Raw genomic sequence first — 21,938 nt, forward strand, 5'->3', positions numbered from 1 at the left:
ATGTATATTAAGATACAAGACAGGATTGTTATTTGATAGAGTGCCTTATATTGTGTTGGTTGAATCTCTGACAATCAGGAGGCCTAACTGCACATCCACTGAAGAAATTAATGTTTGGTAATTACTCAATCTACGAACTTAGGTTAAAAAGAGTGCATGTGACACAATCAACAAGTACGCGTTACAAATATTGCAGAAAGTGATAGTAAATTGTACTTCTCTGTTGTTCAAATTGAAAATAATTACTTGATCATCTACTAATCTCACATATGCATTAAGTAAAATAAACCTAATGAACAGCGTACATAGAAACAGCAAAAGTAGTAATAGTAGACCTTTTTTTGCATAAAAATTATGAAAATAAATCTGTACAACCAAAAATCACATCATCAAAAAAAACAAAAGAAAGCCCAAGAGAAAAGAACAAAGAAATACATTAGCTTTCTCTTTCTGTCAATAACTGGCTACAAAAATCTTACCGAGTAATGGTCATGCTAAGCCGTCAGTCCAACTATATTGGTTGAAATCAAAAAGTACAAAAAAGAAGTTAAGCAACTAATCAACTTAAAATTCCTTGTCTATTTTCATTGAAAGAATGTTAAATTTGAACCCTCCAAATAGGTTATCAAAGATTAAGAAAAGAATCCGCCATAACCAAATCATCATGATCCTGAATTCTTTTCAATAAATTGTTCTTCAAAACTTGCATGTCACTCATACGTTCTTCAAGTTCTTCCAACCCTAAATTCTCCGGACACACATCTTCCCACCACCAATTAGATTTCTCCATTACTCCCTTCTCCTCCTCGTGTACTTCAGAACAATTATTGAAGCAGAGTCGTGTTCTTTCAAATCGATCGATAACAGAATCGACAGAAGGGCTTCCGAACGAATACAGTTTACCGGCCGGAGACTCAACGATGACGGCAACTTGAACACCGCATGACGTGCTTAGTTCACTGGCTTTTTTGAAGAGGCCTCCTCTACGCTTTGAGAATGCCACCTGCAAACTTTTCTTGTTTGATATCTTCTCTATTGGTATCTTTCGACGTCCCAGGGTTTTTTTCTTACTTGTTTCCTCCTCCTTGTTCTCCATTAATCTTTCTTTTTCTTTTTCTTTCTCTCTCTGGTATTGATTGTTGAGGAAGAAAGAAAATAAGAGAGAAGAGTTGCTATATATGAGAGAGAGAAGGCAGGTGAAGTGCGTTTGGGTGAGTGAAAAAAAAAAAAGAGATGGATCAAATTTGTCAAACTACTTTTTAAAACTAACTAAATTTATCATTAGTAATACTTTAGGGTTAAATTTATCTCATTATCGTAGTTTAGGGTTAAATTTATCCATCCATTTTTTAAAATTAACTAAATTTATCCTTTTATCATAGTTTTATGTTCATTATTATTAAAAAATTCACATATGTCATTTCTTAATAAAAAATCCAAATCAATGTTAAATATCCTATTTTAAAAAAATAAATAGATAGGAAAGTAGGAAACTTTTAGGTTTCCATTTTCTTTGTTAATGGAACTGGTCAATGGTTATCATTGGACTTGATTGTTTTTTAACCATTTTATTATTTTTTGTAGTATTTTATTTTATTTTTAAATTATTTATTATTTGACTGACGGATCGGTCCACGGGCTAGCCCAACACATTTCTCAAGCCCTACGGGTCATGGGTTTATCCGAACCGGGCTAAAAAGCCCTGTTCTTAAATGGGCTGCAAAAATTGAAGCCTGCCCCATCAAATTACAAGCGGGGCTGGGCTGATCCACCGGGCCTTGGCCCATATTAACGGCTTTAATGATTGAGGTGAGAGGTTTCTCTATTTGTCAATCGTGACATCCCTTTATTCTTATGTCTTTGTATACAATTTGAATCATATAAACTATTCAGCATGTCATTTGCTCAAAAAGTTTATCCACCGATAATAGAATCTAGATATGCATAAAAATGCATATCAAATTTAAAATTTGAACTTAACTGAAACACCAACAGAATTTATAATAGACATTTTCTCTAGTTTCATGCTTTTACGTTATCCGATTCAATTTTACTTTTTGTTCATTTGTAAATAATCTACCAGTGTTGTGCGTTAAAAGAAAATATATTTATTCATTAGAAAAATTTGACGAGCAAAATTTAGAGAGGAGTATATTTATTTGTGTATTTTTTATGAATCTTAGCGTGAGTTTTATTTTAATATAAGTCATTTAACATTAATTTGCCTTTTTTTTTTTAAATGATACATATAAAAAAATTCTTAACAATGAGAATAAATTTGACCATACCTCACATCAAAGAACCGTAGTAATTTTCATAACTTACCACTAAAGTATGTGATATAGTGGATGAGACTTCTTTCCTTCAATCAGAGGTCTCGGGTTCGGGCCCTGGATCTGAAAAAAATTTTGGCAGGGAGCGCTACTTCTCGAATGGGGCCATACTCAGCATAAATCCAGAATAGTCGAGCTTTAATACGAGTATCGAACATCCAATGAAAAAAATAAATAAATTCATAACTTATGAAATTCTTACTTTAATGAGAAAAATTACTAACTTAACTAATTCAAATTACTCACACGAGTCCCTAGGAAGTTTACATCTCACAGATAAGTTCCCGGGGAATAAAGTATTCAGACACTATCTCATGAGTAAAAGAGGCTCGGCTCAATTTGACAAAATATTTCTTTTTCCCGCCAATTTATGCATAGACAAAATACCTAAATCCCCTTGCCCTCTCCCGCCCACTTCGCCATTCATTTCAGATCCAGAAAATCTCAGAGCAAAATCCCAAACTCCACAAAACTGAGAAGATTTCAAATCAAAAAAATCTGCAGAAAAAATGAGTGGAGTTTTGCGAAAAAAAGTACAGAGGAAGTTCAAAATGAGGGGATACTCTCTCAAAGTCGAAGCACTCTCCGAAGTCCTCTCTTTCCTTTCTCATTTTCCTTCCGACTCCTCCGATGACGCGCTCGAACTCCTTCTCGATGAGCTTCATCATCTATCATGTCAGTAATACTCGCCTTTTTGTTTATTTTATTCGATTTTTTTGTGTTTTAATTATGAATTTGAGTTTTATGCACTGTCAGTGCTCGAAATATTCTACACCATTAGGTAAACCTGATCTGTTATTGCAGGTTTAACGATTTTTTTCTTTTTCAATTTTTTGTAAAAAGTTTGTTAAACCGCAATTGCAGATCAAGTTTACGTGGTAATGTAGAATGTTTTTGTATACTGGCAGTGCGCAAAACTTAAACTCTTTAATTATTGTTGCTTGATTTTGTTTTGTTTTTGTGCAGTGAAATCGTCGATTTTGGATAGGGAATCGGTGCATAAAGTTGTGAGTATTCTATTAGAGGCGGATGCAGCTGTTGAGGAAAACCCTAGCTCCAGTGGTTCATCTACTTCAGCGCTTAGGGTTATTGATGCTTTTATTGTCCCTAAATTTCGATATGATCCTGTTAAGAAGTTCTTTCACGAGTATGTTGCTCAACACTTATTGCTTTTTCGATTCAATTTCGCGAAGTTAGTAGTGGATTATTGTTTCCTAGAATTGTTTGTTTTTTCGCATTTACACATGAAAGTTACTCCTCCATTTCATATTACTTGGCCTCTTTTGACCTGACACACCCCTTGGACAAAGCTTTAATTAGCTTAACTCACCTTATTAATGACTATCAGTATTATATTTCTTTATGCATCCAAGAGTGTGGCCTAGTGGTTCAATGAAGTTGGAATGAGTACCGTGAGGTTTCAGGTTCAAATTTCCAACAGAGACATACTCTAAGGGATTTCTTCCTATCTGTTCTAGCCTTGGTGGACAGAGGTGGGAGGTGTCAGGTATGCCGTGGATTTAGTCGAGGTGCGCTTAAGCTGGCCCGGTCACTATGTTTATCCAGAAAAAAATTCTTTATGTAGTTATTTAATACTAAGGGTCACGGGCGGAGCCCAGTAGGGCTGAGGGGGTTCACCCGAACCACGAATAATTGCACTGTTTATACTTTATACATGGTTAAAATGTAAAATCATTTCTTATCTATATATAATAGATTTTGAATATCCTTTGGCTTTGTTACCTTTGTCAAAAAAAAAAAAAAAAAAGAATATCCTGTGGCTTCTTTGTATGTTTACTCATTCATATTTGAACCTCCTTGAGAAAACGGTAATCAAATTCTCTTGATTTGCTAAATGAACAACTGACACAAAACATATATTTTTTGATATGGGGTCAAGTAAAATGAAATAAAGGGAGTACTTGATTTCTAATTGAGAGCTCTAATGCACTGTTTATAGCATAGAGATAGGTAAGTCTCTAACAGCACCTTGCAAATCCCAATGAAAAGAATGGAAAACTTTGAGAATTTTTGTTAATCCTATAGCATTTAAGTGAGCGTTATCTAGAAAATGTTTACTGTATGACTAAAGAATTTAGCTGTTTCGTTGGAATGTAACTAGAGTGTAAGAACTTTCCACTTGTTTAAGTTGATGTTTTCTCATGACTAGACCTACTGAAAAGCTAGTTCTCCTGTGAATTGGCATACAAATTGAGGAATTGACACCTTTTAACTACTATAGTATTGTTCAAAGCATAGTCAATAACAAGGATTTCAGTCCTAAAATAACGGGATACAAATAACATGTTGTATCTTTTTTGTTGAAGTGCATATTTTATTTCAAACAACAACATACCCAGTATATTCCCACAAACTGGGTTTTGGGGAGGGTAAGTGTATGTAGTCCATACCACTACCTCAGAGTTGAGGTAGAGAGACTATTTCGGATAGACCCCCGGCTCGAGACAAAAAACTGTGTAAGAAGTGCATGTTTTACTAAGCTTGCTGAAAGATCAGTGTATAATTGGAGATCTATGCTTATAGTTTCAATTTAAAAGAAGATTTTCTTCTGTATGTAGGTACACAGGGAGGCTTCCCATCCACGGTGATGCGTCTGCAAAAGCCACCTTATACAAGGATAGATTCCTCTTATTGTTCCAGAGATTATGTCGTGATCCACGGTTTTCAACCCTTGCTTTTGATGCCTCTACTTCTGATTATGGAAACTGTGAGGTGAGTGGCAACCAGAATCCTAGTTCAGATTCACATCTCTCTAGATGGATTGCACAGCTATGGCTTTCAAGTTCCAGTGCAAATGATGCTTACAGTACGAAATGGTTGTTTGCAGATATCCCCCATTCAATCTCTTGTTGGACGGGTAGGGAGAAGATGGATAATGGGAGTAATATCTCAGTTGGAGGATGGTCATTTCTACTTGGAAGACCTTACTGCAGCTGTAGAAGTAAATTTATCAAGTGCAATATCCTTTTCAGATGTTTTATCTCATTTCACTCCTCATGATAGTTGTATAAAACAACTGTCTATTGCTATGACGTAGAAGACTAATATACTTAAATCGGAGTAGTTAATGTCCTTCATTAGCAAGTGTCTCTTGTTAGGTTGCATCGTTGCAGCTGATTCTTATCTCTCTTTAGTTCTTTAGTGATCTTAAAAACCGATCAATTTGCTTATATTAGATATGGTTTCTTTCCTAAAACCCTTTGTTTCAATTTTGCTTTATGCATTTCTCCTGCAATTAGTCTTAATGTTTTGCAGTTTCACTTCTTGTTTATGTTTATGTTATGACTTAAATATGATCCATTTTGTAATGAATGAAAGTACATTGAATCCCTTCCCCTTTATAGCTTTCCGTGCTTGAAAATTGTGTTCCTAGTGTCAACAGTATTGGAAATTACATGCTTTGTATCCATAACCTGCAGTACAAGATAACTACAGGTTTTTTTGTGGAAAATACGATTGTCGTGGCAGAAGGTGAAATGCAGTTGGATGGTGTTTTTCAGGTCCTTTCTTGAACTGAATCTCTTATTTGAAATTCAGGTTTAGAGCTAGATAAAGTGTTTGCGAAGAGGTCTTTGAATATCAAGCGTCAATCTCAATTTTCATGCTTACTGGTGCTCAGGCTCCGAGAGAGTTTCAGTAGTCTCCACTTTTAGTTTCTTATCAACATCTGATGAAGTAACTGCATAAGAAGTAAATTCTGCTCGTTTGGAATGTTTTATATTCCTATTTCTACAACTGAAGAATAAGATCAATAAAATTTGCCAAAGTGATTTTTGTCTCTTGAGCCAATTCTCTATTCAAAGTTCTGTCATGAAAGGCTTGTCAAAGCTGACGTGCTCTAATATCTTTTTTATTTGCTGACTGTTTACTTATTAGCAATTTTAAGTAATTAAAAAAAGTTACCTTTAGCCTAGTCTTCCTTATTAATTATTGATGAGGCACAGGGGAGGCATCATCCTTATAAGACTTGCTAAACAAAAGAAATTCTTTTCACATTCAACCAATAAGCCACCACATAAAATTTGATGTCAAATTATTAGGCTGAGTTTGGACATGCTAATAATATGATTGGTGGTTTAATTTATAGCTAATATGCTAAAAGTATCGTGCAGGTCAGGACATGCGGATTTCCTCCATTAGAGGACAGAGAAAAGTCCATGGCATTTTTTGCAGGCCTAGACTTCTTTGGTGGTGGTATTCTTACCAAAGAGGAAACTGTATCCTTTTTGACTTGGTTCATTAATAGAAAAGTGAAAATACCATAGCAACTATTCGTTGTAGCTTAAATAGATATGAAACTTCCCTAACTTCTGCAACAGCTAAGACTTGTAGAGCTGGAGAAAAATGCTGTGAATGATATGTTTGTTATACTATCTGATATCTGGCTGGACAATGAGGAGGTATATATGCTTCTTTTTTTTCTTTGTAAACCTCTCTTCCCTTTTTAATACGTTTGGACTTGTTATGGTTTCCTGATCCACCATTCTCCCCTATCCTTAGAGAAGACTTTGGGAAATCTGGAGACTATACTCGATGGTTACGAAAATGTAGAGGTGGTTCCTTCTTTATTTGTCTTCATGGGAAATTTCTGCTCTCAGCCATTTAATCTTTCATTCAAGTCGATCTCAAGTCTAAGGCAAGTGGAAATTTAAAATTGAGCCGTATTACTGTTATGGTCATTTGTTGGTAAAGCAAGTGACAAATAAACATAACTTTCAGGGTTCAATTTGGAAAGCTTGGACAAATGATTGCTTCGCACCAACGAGTAAAAGAGCATAGTCGTTTTCTTTTTATCCCCGGTCCTGATGATGTAGGTGTGTTGATAAATCATCACAATTTGTTGTTTAAGCTTCTTTACCAAATTAATGAAATAATGAGAAGTTCTTCTCTTGTTTCTCCAGGTCCTTCAACAGCCTTACCCAGATGTTCTTTGCCTAAATACGTCTCTGAAGAACTTCAGAAATATGTTCCAAATGCAATATTCTCCAGCAACCCGTGCAGGTATGCTTTGTTTGCTGCACACAGAGTTTTGAATTAAACGACGAGAGCTTAAGCTTTGAGTTTTTTTCACTTCATTTAACAAAAAGAAAACGAGTAATGTAAATGTGTACTTGGCATTTTAGATCTTCCCTCATTTGGGCAATCAAAATGAGCATAATCAAAATCTTGAAGATATCATACAATATCTCATGCTAATGTCATGTGCATTCTGGACGCTTAGGTGCCACGAAGTATTGCATCTTCTGCTGAAATGTTAGCTTATTATATTATAAATGAAGTGATACATTCTTAACTTTTCATGTTGAAACAGAATCAAGTTTTATACTCAAGAAATTGTGCTATTCCGTCAAGATATGCTCTATAGAATGAGAAGGTCTTGTCTGATACCTCCCTCAACAGAAGAAACCAGTGATCCATTTGAGCATGTAAACTGTCTTCATATTCTCAAAGTTTGGATTCGTTTTGGTCTTGTAGGTCCTGAAACTCAGGATATGCTCATTGTTTGTTTTCCTTGCAGCTTGTTGCGACTATAATACATCAAAGCCATCTCTGCCCCCTCCCCTTGACGGTTCAACCCATTATCTGGAATTATGATCACGGTCTACACCTTTATCCAACCCCGCATACGGTACTTTCCCCTTTCTTCTGTATATAGATGTTCTAGAAACCAGAGTTTCTTCAAAATTTATATTCCTCCATCAGCCAATGTTTAGCAAAGTACATGTATACCTTCCTATTAAAAGCGGTGATGTTAAATTATCAAAATCTACCCTGAACTTGGAGAAATTACACTTAACTAGCAATTGAACCTTCAAAAATTTGGTTTTACTTCAAGTTGAAAAACCACCTATTTCCTGGCTATGTTGCTTGGACCCTCCAAAAGTCTTGCCACAGATGTATTAGATCCTCTGAATATGCAGAACTTTTGGAGAAGAACAACATTTTTGTAGAGTTTGAGCAACATAGCTTCTTGGTACATGGGGCTAAGATATAATACTAGGAGATATATGATTGCAGAATCATGACTAAAGTCTATAATCTTGTTTCACAGTCATCCTCATGTGGTTAAATAGTTTTATAGGTTGGCTCAAGTTGAGCTCTTTCTTCTTCATTCTATTACGACCTGAAACTGATAACATGATATGATGCTTGAACTGTAATTGATTAACGTCGATCTGATTTTTCCAAACAGATAGTGTTGGGGGACAAAAGTGAGCAGAAAGCTTTCAGGTACACAGGAGTTACATGCTTTAACCCTGGTTCCTTCTCAAATGATGGCACATTTGTGGCATACCGGCCGTGCAATCAGGAAGTAGAATTATCAGCATTGTAACTTCTATGGATCAACTTGAAGATGACATATTTAAAAAAGGCAGCCGGGTGTACTAAAGCTCCTGCAATGCATAGGGTCTAGGAAAAGGCTGAACCACAAGGGTCTATCTTAGCTTAGTGATTAACTCTTTGGTGGTTAAACTAGTCTTAATTGTCTCTTGGCTCGTTCATTAATAGGATGGTTCTGTATATTGATGTATTGTCTTTGTCTACTGCATTGTTAAGCTCGTAGTGTAATACTCATTCTTACAGGTTGTAACTCATATCAGACAATTTATTTATCAGTTGATTGTCAAAGTCAATTAATCTTGGTTTGATGAGAACTTTTAATTCTGTCACGTTAATCAGAGAGCACAATTGGATATCCCCTAAATATTCATCCTAACATTCAAGACTCTTAATTGGTTTGCAACAACAACAAACCCAATCTAATCTCACAATTGGAGTTTGGGGGTTGAGATGTGTACATAGATTCTTGACTCAGGTAAAGCATAATAAACAAGCATGTACGACAAATACAAATAAGAGAACAATGGGTTTGCTGTTCTTTTTTCATTTTTAGATTTTGGAATTTGCTTTAGCTTCTTATTTGTGGCTTTAATGTAGCATATTGTGACATGGAACTGGACAATATCAAATCACTGGACATATTTGTGCAGGATGGCACGTTTTTCTTTTCAATTGCCTTTTCCCTTAGTATCACTTGAGTAATTAAAACGACTTTTTATCCCTAGTCTCTCTTAAGGTCTCTACTTATTATGATTAATTGTTATCCTCAGTCAAATGTGGATGCTAGGAAGTACCAAATGTTGTTATCATTGTGGACTTAAGAGATTATTGCACTAATTCACATTTATTTATGCCGAAAGATAAGGTTAATTTGTGCATTTATGTTAATGCGGTAGTTATTAAAATATCTGTCCATATGCTATGATATCTTTTTGAATGATTTAATACTGTAATTTCTATTTACACCGACGACACGTGTATAACTTAAACTCTATTCTTAATCGTACAAATTTGAGTGCAAATATTTTATTCGAAAAAGGACAAATATACTCTCGAACTATGATAAATAATAATGTACGCATATATTCTCCGTTATACTTTGAGTACACATATCTCCTACCATTAATGAAATGATACATATATGCTCCACACATTAACGATAGAACCGTAGGGACATATGTCTACCCAAAGCATGACGGGAACATATACATATCATTTATCCTATTTATTCTTTTTCCGTATTCTATTTAGATATGAATTTAATAAAGTAACAAGTATCCTAGACAAATTTGATTTCTTAGGACTTCGAAATTAATCTCCAACCACTCCTAATTTCAGCATCTATTAAACTGAGAAACTTTTCTTTGTTTGACTAAGCTTCAATTTTCTGTCTTACATTCAACCACAACTTTTTTCCGGATTGTTGAAATATATATTGGTTTATTAGGTACATCCGAACAGCTTAGTGTGAGAAGTTGCTAATTAATAATCGAATGTTGTGTATTACTTGCCGCAAGTGAGACAAAAATTACAAGGATTGCATATTTAGGAAAAATAACATAAACATAAACATACATCTTAACTTATCATAATACAAAATTTTTTACACTTACAAAGTAATTACAAAAATTAACTAATTATGTATCTTCATTGAAGGTATTGAGAGCTAATTATGTATCTCGACAGACCCTAAATCGGAAAAAATATATAGGGAGCTAATTATGTATCTTACGAAGGAAAAAAATGTATTCCTTGAATGTATTATGTATCTCGACACAGTCAAAATCAAAATAAATGTATCAAGAGCTAATTATGTATAATTACAAAGGAAAAAATGTATCGACGTTGGATGTATCAAGAGCTAATTATGTATCTCGACAGATCCCCAAAATTGAGATTTTCAGTAATTATGTAAAATATCAGGATTTTCAATAATTATTCTTCAAAGTGTCGGAATATATATTGTTTGTCCATTTTGTTTATCATAGTGAAGTTGCTAATTAAAAAGTCATTTACAATTAATGTTTTGGGAAAATAGTGTGGTAACCTACTCGAGGCTTACAACAAGATCTTTAGTTATCAGGGCGGACTGGGTAGTGTGGGATTTCTAGGAACCTAGTGTCTTTCACGAATATACTATATATATTGACAAATTCATTAAATATAACAAAAAAGTTTGTTGGGAACGCCACATAAAAAGTAAATGTTTAATTTAGTCGCAAAAATTGAAGCAACTAGAGATGCGCTACCCCTCCTAATTTGAGTTCGAATCTTCATGGACACTTTGTCTTATTTGTTTTTTAATTTGAGAATCGCTAGAAATTCATAAACTTCAAATGCTGGATCCGGTTATATTCCAAGAACGACGTTAGTACAAATTTCCACATAAAGGAGTGTATTATATGCACGTTGGAGCTACTCTACCTAACATTCCAAAAGCTCAAAATTAGTTAACTAATTATAATCGAAAAAGCCATAAAATTTTTCATATCAGTGTGTTCCCATGAAGAAGAAATTCAGGTAACTGAAAAGTACAATCTTGGAATTTAATGAAGATGATTGAATAACAAATTATTGTCTTACCAAGTTTCCTAATGAGGATAGATAATTAGGTCAGGTAGGTGTACACCTAATTTAAAATGTCAATTAAGGGGGGGAAAATTGGAAAAGAAAATTCTTTTAACTTGTAAATGGTTAAGCTGTTAGTTTTCAGTTAGCAATTTGCAGTTGAGAAACTTAGTTGTGTAGCTTCAAATGTTTCAAACTTCATAATTCAATTCAGGTAAAAGAATGTGTAGAAAACGATCTGATGAACAGACAAGCTAACATATTGATTAGGTGAACACACAAAACACACGTACACACAAAGTATAAAGTAAACCTACATATGAGAGAGGTGATTATACGAGATATGACATAACTTTAGTTTACCGAGGATGTGACTTTAGATCAGTGGTAGATTCAGGGATTGCGGGTGCTCAAGAGGTTCGAACACATATACTAACGCCCGAAGTTTTAAGGTCCTGTTTGAAAATTAAAGCACTCAATTATCTTTTTTGGTTTACTGGATGTTTTTCCAAGTTTTATATCAACTTTTATACATTTTTAATATAATTATACATAGTATGCTTCGAATTTAATGGGTGCCGGAGCAACAAAGAAAAGGTCATAGGTCCGCCCCAGCCTTAGATCAAAGGCTATTATGGACACAAATCAAGGTAGAAAGTTATTTAGATAATTAAGCATTGTCTCGCTTATCCTTTTATACGATTAGTTGTATTTTTACTCTTGACCTTTGAGTTTGTCTAATTACTAGCTATTATTTTTTGTACTTCGATTATCGTATTGTCTATTATATCTTTTTTTTTTTATATATATATACACTATTTTGGATTGTTTTTTCCTCTGAGGATCTATCGAAATTAATTTTTCTGCCTCTAAGTAGAATAAGACATGCATATATTTTACCCTTTTGAAATCTTATTTCGAGGGATTAATACACTAAATATATTGTTGTTTATATATGAAGATATAATAACCTCATTGTCTAGTTCTATCAAATGAAATGATTTCTGTATATATTCAGTTTTTATGTAAAGTAATATACTATATAGTAATGACCTTTGTATTTTTTTCATGATTACTCATATGCAAATTACATGTGTGCTAAGTACTCTCTCTAAAAAGCACCAACTTTTTTGTAGGTATGACTGTACGAGTACAAGGCAGAGGGACAACACATAGATGACTAGTCGATTACTTTCTTTTATGAATTATACAGTTGATTATAACAGATTCTTGTAGTTGGAATCATTTCATATATAGTAAAAGTTTATTGAGCAATCTTTTTTTTTTTAAAAAAAAAAGGCAAATAATAGGGGTCGTTTGGTAGAGTCTATAAGAATAATGCAAAATATGGTGTATTAGTAATGCTTGTGTTAGTTATGCTTGCATTAGTCATGCTTGTATTTTTCTTATTCAGTGTTTGATTCGATGTATTAAAAAAAAAATGAATTACATAATTTCTAAAAAAAAAAAAATTTTAATACCCTCAATATATATGTTGGAAAGGATGCGGAAAATTTTTTGAGGGGTAATAAGGGCTTTAAACATGTTAATGCATGAATTAGATCCATTGCATTACTAATGCCATGGATTTTAAGGTATTAGTAAGACACACCTCAATACACAATAGAGTGTATAACTAATGCTTACATTAGTTATATATAAGGTAAAAAAGTATACCAAACAAAATACTACTAATACGCAATACATGCATTAATATTTCAATACACTCTACCAAACGACCCCTATATATGTGGTTGGGGTACTGAGGGTGTGAAGAACGCAATTAATTAAGTGTAGATGCCTTTTATGAAATTTGTTTTTCCCATTTCACTGAAAAAGTGATAATTCTTCTTTAGAAATTTATTTTTTGAAAAAATATTCTGAAAAGCATTAAACAATTAATTGTTTGAACATAGTTTTTAACGTATGCTTAAATGCACGAAATGTTTATGCATTCATACATATAAAGTTATAAACATAGTTCCAATAGGCATGCGTAAATCCATCAAACAGTACAATGAATTTGATTAAAATTGAAGTAGGTAAAACTGGTGAAGACAAAAGAACTAATCCAACATTAATATGCATTTATAAATCATTTTGTTATGTAGATATAGCTTATGCTTTTGCCATGTACCTATTAAGATTACTTTTTAATCCTCTCTAGCTCGACTACTAACACGAACTCATAATTTGAAATTATTAGTAAATAAACATAGTCCATGAATTCTTAACTAAATATATTTTCTCTGTCTCAAGTTATGTGATACTTTTCGCTTTCGAGAATCAAATAATTTAAGTTTGATCGTGAATTTAGGCATGAAATTTTTAAGTCTTTTTGAAATAAAATTTACAGAAAGCGATTTAACAAGTACTATAAGTTACAATAATTGACAATTCAAAACATTTAAAAGATGTATGAAAAAAATACGATAAAAAATAGATTGGTTTAATCTGAACCTCAAAATCCAAAAGATGCAATATAAATTGAGATGGAGAGAGTACGTGATTTAGATCCACGATCAATGTTACTGAGCTCAGCAGAACCTGTACGTTTCATGCGCTAAGTTAAATTGTCCTTCAAATTTACAAATTACAATCAATATTAAATTATTTTTCTTTTGTTGGTAGTAAGTCCAGGGGCGGAGCTAGCCCCTTGCTAGGGGGGTCCTTTGAACTCCCATCAATAAAAAAAATATACCATTTATATATGATTAAAATTATTTTTATGTATCTATATTAAGTTTTGAACCTCTTTTAGCTATATTTTCTTCAATTATTGAACCTCCTTAGTTGAAATTCTGGCTCCGCATCTGATAGTAACATATCTAGAAGCTTATAAGTTTGTGGCTTTGTGCTTTGCTTATATATGGAGATTGAGACTTGAGAGATGAAGAGGGATGTAGACTCCTTTTGTAACAAGCTAATTTTCTCATAAAATAAAATTAAAATGTGGTAATAAGACCTAATGTTAGGCCAACTATATGAAAAGAGTCTCGTGACAAGTCAACAACACCTTTACGTTATTTTGAAAAATGAAAAAAAACAGACAAGAAAAATTACCAATTTCTGACACGACGTAAGCCCTATATTTATGTATATGTAATTATGTATATCTCTTTGTTTATTTGTTTATTTATTATTAATACTACATTTTCGTTATTCATTTTTTAACATATGATAATAAGATACATTTTGTTGGGATAGCAATCTATTTTGATTAACGAGAAAAAAGTGGCTTTAACTTTTTGTTTAGTCAATTAGTAACATCATTGTTGTTAGAGGACCCATGACTCAAAGGGTTAATGTCCATGTCACCACTAATGACTCCCTTTGATTACTTTTTTCATGATTATATATGTGTGCATATGATGAGTTTATGAGTCTTATATTTGGTTTTGAATAAATTATTTAGAAAAAAAAATATAAATATACGTCTTAATTTTTCATGTTTACACAAATTCTCACCCTTACAAAGTAATTATAAAAATCCAACTAATTATGTATCTTCCTTGGATGTACGGGGAGCTAATTATGTATCTTGAAAGACCCAAAATCGAAAAAAAATATCGAAAGCTAATTATGTATCTTTACAAGAAAAAAGTATATCTTTGTTGGATGTATTATGTATCTCGACATACCCAAAATCGAAAAATGTGTCGGGAGTTAATTATGTATTCTTATAAAGGAAAAAATGTATCTTCGTTGGATGTGTTGGGAGCTAATTATGTATCTCGACAGACTCAAAATCGAAATTTTCAGTAATTATGCAATATATCGGTATTTTTTGTAATTAAAATTCAATTACTATCGAGATTTATATTGTTTGCCCTATTATTCATATGTATTATTAAATGCAGGTTTCTAATACAAACATAAAGTTTGGGCCAAAGTTAATGAATAACCATGGTAGTGAAACTAGTCTAATTAACAATTTAGGTATCGTTATTAATTACTAAAACTTACAACGAAAATTCGGTCAAACAAGATAATCAGTATCATTATCTTGTCTAGGTTAGTACTAAATACTAATCCATACTTATCATACACCAGAATTACTTATAGTTGCCTTTTTATTAATTTGAAAGCAAAAAAATCCACTTTTTTCTTACATAGTACTCGTCCGATGCATAAGTTTGAAGTTATTATTTTCTAATAATATACATTTGTGGAAGAATATTCAAATTTGGGTCCTTGGGACACGTTTAATTTGGCCTTCAATATAATTTACTTTTTTCCCAAAAAATTATTTCACAGTATTTAAAAATTGGTATTTCGTCATGAAAATTTCAAATATAACTTGAAGTTTCATTTGAAATTTGAAAAACAACCAAAACCTAGTTTCACTTTTTTTCACCTTTTAATTATTATTTTTTATGAAAAATCCTAATTTTTTTTATTTACATAAGACAATCTCATTCAAATTATATTTCATGTTCAAATCATATATATATATATATATATTTAAAAAATACATTTAAATTCTAAATATGTATTGCTAAAACTATACATGGCCAAACACAACTTCAACTTTTTTAAAATTATTTTCGTGGCCAAATGCCTTTGTTTGTTGATAAACACAAAGACTAGCTAGACTTTACGTGGAGTTGTTATATACATCATCGGTGTAAATAATTTTTTACATAATCAAAATCACCAAAAATATTTACAGGTACACCTTAAATTTAGGATTCGTAATCTTGTAAATAAAAAAAAGTTACTTATTACTCCTCGCATCCCAAACCAATAATAGTTACTTTAGCTCAGAAAAATTGTCTCATAATAATCGGCACTTTAGGAATTTCAAGATTAAACTCGACAATAGATCATATGCCTAGTGATATATCAACTATATTTGTATTTATTAATTATTTTCACGATTAAAATGGGATGGAGGGAGTAAATTAAAATAGATAAGGTGATGTAATATTTAGTAGTACTTATAATTAGTTAAACTGTTTATAATTGTTAATATTATTAAAGGTTAAAATAGAGGAAATATATATATATGGTGATTAATGTAAAGGTGGGTTATGAGGAGATGTCATGTAGGTTAGAAAAAACAGGAAGGACGTTGAAAGGAGAACAAGATTCTCCCAACTACGCAACCTAAATTCTCTTTGATATATATTTATATACTTTGTACTATATGAAACATATGTAGTACTTCCTTTTGATCTCATGTTATTATAAGATTAGAGAAGTTGTTTGTTTGTTTGTTTATTAGTTAACATCAATAATCTCAGGTACGGTACACCACTTTAAAGTCTCTCCAAACTCCAAACGACCACCTTCTACTTCTTAACAGAAATTATATTAATCTTCTTCTTCTTCAAATATATATCATCATCATCTTCTTTTGTTATATATATATAAATGAAGATTAATATAATTAGTTGTCATCATATATCTATATAATAGGTTTTCATTTTTCTCTACCTCTAGCTGGTTAGGGTTAAATTTTACTAAATCAATTTTCATGCACCTTTCATTAAAGCTTGTTGTTATATTGTTTTTCTAGTGCAAGGTAGCTAGTATTTTGGGGGAGGATATCATCATATCAAGAATTAACAAGAAAAACAGTTGATCAAGCTATTGATTTTAGAGATTTGGAGGGTCCAGACTGATCGATCGATCGATCCATCGATATTTATATATATCATGTGTAGCAGAGGGCATTGGAGGCCTCATGAAGATGAGAAACTGAAAGAGTTAGTTGCTAAATATGGACCTCATAACTGGAACGCTATTGCAGAAAACTTGCAAGGCAGATCAGGTACGGTGAACATCAGCCACTCGTTCCTTCAACAAATAATAGTAATATATAGTAGTAGTATGGTATTCGTATATACTATATATGTATATATATATGTATCAATATATATATATATATATATATATAAGATTAGTTATTCTGTTTATATGATAACATGCCTCTAGGGCTTCAATATGATCAATAAATCCCATATATATACTCTAGGAAAGTGAGTGGAAAAGAAAAGTTTCAAGTAACATGCATAGAATGGAGAGACAAAATTATCACTAATATAGAGATTGAAAACTAATACAAATTGTTCAGAAAATGGATACTGGGCCTAGCTCAAACATCTCAACAATTAGTTTATGATTAGGTGAAGATTGTTCAGTGTCATATAAAGAGATTATATACCCCTAAAGAACTGATTTTAGAGTCAACTCCACCTCCACACGCACAAAAGTTAATTAACAAGATTAAAGGGAGCACAAAATTGTGTAAACAATGAATCGGGATGGTCTACTACACTCTGATGGCATGTTAAGAAAATTGGATTGGGTGTAACTTAACTTAAAAAGCTAGACCCTAAAGAGCTTGCGGGGAACTCAACAAAAGTAAACACACGAAAAAACCAACTAGACTCAACATCAACGATATATACTTAAAAAATATTTTGACCTTCTAAAAGAATGTAATTTTTCTTTAAGCTAGTTTATACGGATGAACCTTATACGGGCTTAGCTCCGCACCTGCATGCACGCACATTTGATATCTAGGAAAATGGAATAACTTTTAAGAGTATAGGTTTTGTGCACCGTATAAAATATTTTATACGCTCAGGTAAACTTGATCTGTTATTGTATGATACCTAAATATTTTATGTAAAAATTGAAAAAGAAAAATTGGGTAACTAACCTGCAATAACAGGTCAAATTTACCTGATAGTATAGAATATTTTGTACACCATATATGTGCGCCAAATTTAAATTCTTAAATTTATATGCATGCATGAGAAAATTCTTCATTTTTTCACTAACAAGTCACCTAAATGTGTTATAAGAGGCAGTCTTCTTTATTTTATAGGTTACAAATTCTACCTATATTATAGGCACCCGTGGCAAATTAATATTATATTAATTATCACATACAAATGAGGTTAAATTGCTAAACAACTACTACCTTATTATATAATTTTTGCAGGGAAGAGTTGTAGGTTGAGATGGTACAATCAATTGGATCCAAGAATCAACAGAAGCCCATTCACAGAAGAGGAAGAAGAAAGACTTCTTTCCTCACATAGAATTCATGGAAATCGTTGGGCTATGATAGCTAGACTATTTCCAGGTCGTACTGATAATGCTGTGAAAAATCATTGGCATGTTATTATGTCCAGAAGATGCAGAGAAAGATCTAAGATTTATTCCAATAGAGCTGCTGCTGCTGCTGCTGCTCAAAAATCAACAGACCAACAAGACAATATTAATAATATCCAAGATATGATGATCAGAAAAAGAAGTTCCAACAATTTTATTGACCATCAACAGTTATTAGAAAGATATAGTAATTGTTACCAATTCAGTAGCTATGATCACAATTCCTTTTATCCAACAGAGTTTCATTTCAACCACCTACCTCGGCATTTCAAGATGGATAATCAAGGTACGTATACATTCATGCATGCATGGTTTAAACTAGAGTTTTCTATTGTAAAATCAGTTGTTCCATTTTATGATGTTCGAGCTATGGAAATAGCCTCTTGCAAAAATGCAAGGTAAGGTTGTGTATGTACAGACCCTTGTGGTCCGCTACTTTCCCGGACCATGCATTTAGCGGGAGCTTAGTGCACCAGGTTGATTGTGTCCTTTAATTTCTGCCCTCTAACACACCTCACTCCACCTCCTATAAGCCCTCGTCCCCACAACCCCACCACTCATAGTATTTGTTTAGATTATATATGTAAATGCTTTTAGGATAATTCTTTATTTATATACGTTTGGAACACAAATATAATTAAGTAAGAAATTCACTTATTTATATGAAAAGTATTCTTTTCTTTGTACCGAACACACCCTTAATTTCTGTGAATGATTTAATTTATATATACTACGGGAAATCTAACAAAAGATAGAAGATGAAAAATCTATATACATAGGTGATGCCAACTACTCGTACAATATTAGTGCTTGCTAAAGCCAAGAATATACTTCGAATCGAATAGTATAATTTAGAGGTGAAACTTAATATTAGAAACCTACCTAATGTTAGATCATCCTCAAGTACTGAATATTATCTTAATATTACGGATCCAAACAGAACATTTATGGTACTGGAAATTCATATAACCGATTCTTTTTTTATTTTTGGTTTCCCACCCCTGTGTTTGGTACCCGCGTTGGAGCCCGATTAATCCGGATTCGCGCCGGGGTACGGCCCATTTGGGCGTAGTGCTCCCTACCATAGATTTTTTCCATACCCAGAACTCAAACCCAAGACCTCTGGTTAAAGGAGGAGCAGCCCCATCCACTGCACCGCACATCCTTTGGTGATGATATAGCCGATTCTAACCGATACTTATAGTAGTAGTGGTCCGTTATTGTTCTAATTTTTTAAATTATAATTTATACATGCCCCTTTCTTTTGTATTACTGATCTCGTTGAATTTTGGAAGTTGAATCATTTCACGTACCTTATGAAATTAAGAGAAAAAAACTACAAAGAAAAAATTACATGGATTTAGGAAGCACACGTTGTATTTGTGAACAAACAACAACAACAACAAACCCAGTGTATTCCCACCTAGTGGGGTTTGGGGGGGTAAGATGTACGCAGTCCATACCTCTACCTCTGATGAAGTAGAAAGGTTGTTTCCGATAATTTATTGTCAAACAGGTTGTACACTATATGTATATATTAACTTGTTGTGGCATGCCTTATTTTCTAGCTCCAGTATTCTCAGTCAAATGGATTGTTTTTTTGTTGTAGTTATATTTTAGACGATGACTTAAGTGCATGAATTATTTTACATTGTTGTTAGCACACATGTTATTAATATTATTAACTACTAGGTGTTGAAATTGTTGCAGAGAAGAATGAAGAAGTGGAATGCTATGATTTTTTACAAGTGAATAATACTGCAGGCTCAAACAAAAGTGAAGTGATAGATCAAGAAGTTGAACAGAAACGTGATATTTCTCCTCAAAGTAAAAAAGCTCCAGTGAGATTTATAGATTTCCTATCAGTTGGAGACTCGTCCTAATTTCTTCAATTTTTTGAAAGTTTCTTTTAATCTATGAAACAAAGAAGTCTCACTGAAAAATTCAGTGAGGAAAATATTTATTATATGTTGCACAATTTAGGACCTCTAACTGCAATCCTGTAAAATTTTAAAGCTTAGCTTTTTGCATGCATAAGGGTGTATGACATGGATATTGATATGAATATGTCTATTATAATTATTAACAGTACTTAATTTCTAAAGAAAATGCTATTATGCAAATTCATATATATACACTCAACCCAACCCAAGAATGAGTTTTGAATGTCCTCATGAATGGAAGAAGAAGAATAGGTTCTAAACATTCTTATACATTATGGAGAGGAGTTTACATAAGTAGCTATAATTTGAACCATAATTATGAATAGTATGTAGCTATAATATATTTAACTTGTTACAATCCATAGCAACGGTTTGAGAGATGTGAGGGCGGGCGAGACTGAGAGAGATAGAAGAAGAGGAGAGAGACGAGCGGGAGTTTGGAATGAGAGAGTAGAGATGCAAGATACATATTATATTCGACGGATACAACATGTATCAATGAATAAAGTCTGGTACATATTGTACATAGGTTGATATAGGTTGTATTGGCTATTAATTAGAGGGGGGAGAGAGATGAGTGAGATTAGGAGAGAGGCGAGCGAGACTTGAGAGAGAGAAAGGAGAGAGATGCACAAATATACAGGTTGTGTCAATATGTATAATATGGAGGTTGTATCTCAGATAGTACATGTTGTATGAATATGAACGAATACAAGTTCTACCAGTATGGAGGTTGTATCTCAGATATAAGTTGTATGAATATGCACGAATATAGATTGTATCGATATGCACAAGTATAGGTTGTATCAATATGTATCAATATAAAGACATATCGTACCACAAAACAGTCGTGGAGATGTATCAAACTATATCATATATGAAATCACAAGAAAGAAATATATTGTATACAATCTCAACAAATCATTATTATACCATATTGCCCATCAATGTTGTTTTCAAGCTTTTATTTAATTTTTTTAATTTCATATCTGAAACTAACAAAACGCACCTGAGAAAAATAAATAGAAAGAGAGTGAAAGAGTACATAGATTGTCACGTTCTTAACATTTTAGGCACAAAAACATAGAGCAAGAGCACATGAGGCTTGGGGTCACAACTAGTACTAAGGGTGGACCTATAGCCAAATTTTTTGTGCTCCGACACTTAGTAAATTCGACACAATTATGTATAATTATATAAAAAATGTATAAATTTAATATAAGATTTAGAAAAGCACACATTAAGCCAAAAAGATAATTACGTGCTTTAGTTTTCAGGAAAAACTTTAAAATTTTAGACGTTAATAATATATGTATTCGAACCCTCCGTACATTGACAATTCCTAAATCCCGTCCGCCATTGCTGGCACTCGATCAGGGGGTTTTAATCTCCACACACACACACAAAAAAAAAGAGCAATGAGGGATCAAAGATATTTTTATAGTTGAGATACACACGTAGATATGAAAGAACGAATAAAAAATCCCCCCCAAAAAAAACAGTGGATACGATACACTGTTTTTCTTTTTCTTTTTTTCTTAATTTTTGTATAAGACGTAATAAATTCTTACGTTTTATAAAACCTTTTGTAAAACGTAACTTT

General features: G+C 32.7%; 3 protein-coding genes across 5 annotated transcripts; 2 read left to right on the forward strand and 1 right to left on the reverse strand.

Moving 5' to 3' along the window:
• Nucleotides 1-13: 13 nt before the first annotated feature.
• Nucleotides 14-1,590, reverse strand: LOC107862810 (agamous-like MADS-box protein AGL62). The gene has a single exon (XM_016708473.2). The coding sequence runs from the start codon at nt 1,094-1,096 to the stop codon at nt 626-628; it is 471 nt and encodes a 156-aa protein (XP_016563959.1). The 5' UTR covers nt 1,097-1,590; the 3' UTR covers nt 14-625.
• Nucleotides 1,591-2,263: 673 nt separating this feature from the next.
• LOC107862811 (DNA polymerase epsilon subunit B) lies at nt 2,264-9,010 on the forward strand. 2 transcript variants are annotated; one of them, XM_016708474.2, is made up of 13 exons: nt 2,274-3,008; nt 3,300-3,480; nt 4,913-5,066; nt 5,182-5,313; nt 5,777-5,854; nt 6,467-6,571; nt 6,674-6,754; nt 6,860-6,990; nt 7,074-7,168; nt 7,256-7,355; nt 7,666-7,780; nt 7,873-7,983; nt 8,548-9,010. In XM_016708474.2, exons 1-13 carry the CDS (start codon nt 2,843-2,845, stop codon nt 8,686-8,688), a joined length of 1,590 nt encoding a protein of 529 aa, XP_016563960.1. In that variant the 5' UTR covers nt 2,274-2,842; the 3' UTR covers nt 8,689-9,010. The 2 variants fall into 2 exon arrangements, 1 of the variants encoding a protein (XP_016563960.1); XR_001672050.2 differs by lacking the exon at nt 8,548-9,010 and having other exon boundaries at nt 2,264-3,008; nt 7,074-7,164.
• A 7,301-nt stretch (nt 9,011-16,311) lies between these two features.
• On the forward strand, nt 16,312-20,499 carry LOC107862812 (transcription factor MYB54). Of its 2 annotated transcripts, XM_016708475.2 has the most exons (4): nt 16,312-16,510; nt 16,786-17,040; nt 18,220-18,678; nt 20,085-20,499. In XM_016708475.2, exons 2-4 carry the CDS (start codon nt 16,926-16,928, stop codon nt 20,273-20,275), a joined length of 765 nt encoding a protein of 254 aa, XP_016563961.1. In that variant the 5' UTR covers nt 16,312-16,510; nt 16,786-16,925; the 3' UTR covers nt 20,276-20,499. The 2 variants fall into 2 exon arrangements, with proteins under 2 accessions (XP_016563961.1, XP_016563962.1); XM_016708476.2 differs by lacking the exon at nt 16,312-16,510 and having other exon boundaries at nt 16,550-17,040; nt 20,103-20,498.
• Nucleotides 20,500-21,938: the final 1,439 nt, after the last annotated feature.

Source organism: Capsicum annuum, chromosome 3 (assembly GCF_002878395.1).
Source record: "Capsicum annuum cultivar UCD-10X-F1 chromosome 3, UCD10Xv1.1, whole genome shotgun sequence".
Taxonomy (NCBI): Eukaryota; Viridiplantae; Streptophyta; class Magnoliopsida; order Solanales; family Solanaceae; genus Capsicum; species Capsicum annuum.

Coding starts and splice junctions, on each gene's coding strand:
- LOC107862810 (XM_016708473.2), bottom strand. CDS start 1,096: ATGGAGAACAAGGAGGAGGAAACAAGTAAGAAAAAAACCCTGGGACGT.
- LOC107862811 (XM_016708474.2), top strand. CDS start 2,843: ATGAGTGGAGTTTTGCGAAAAAAAGTACAGAGGAAGTTCAAAATGAGG. Junction 3,481..4,912: donor GTTAAGAAGTTCTTTCACGA/GTATGTTGCTCA, acceptor TTCTGTATGTAG/GTACACAGGGAGGCTTCCCA. Junction 5,067..5,181: donor CTGATTATGGAAACTGTGAG/GTGAGTGGCAAC, acceptor GGTTGTTTGCAG/ATATCCCCCATTCAATCTCT.
- LOC107862812 (XM_016708475.2), top strand. CDS start 16,926: ATGTGTAGCAGAGGGCATTGGAGGCCTCATGAAGATGAGAAACTGAAA. Junction 17,041..18,219: donor AAACTTGCAAGGCAGATCAG/GTACGGTGAACA, acceptor TAATTTTTGCAG/GGAAGAGTTGTAGGTTGAGA. Junction 18,679..20,084: donor TTTCAAGATGGATAATCAAG/GTACGTATACAT, acceptor ATTAACTACTAG/GTGTTGAAATTGTTGCAGAG.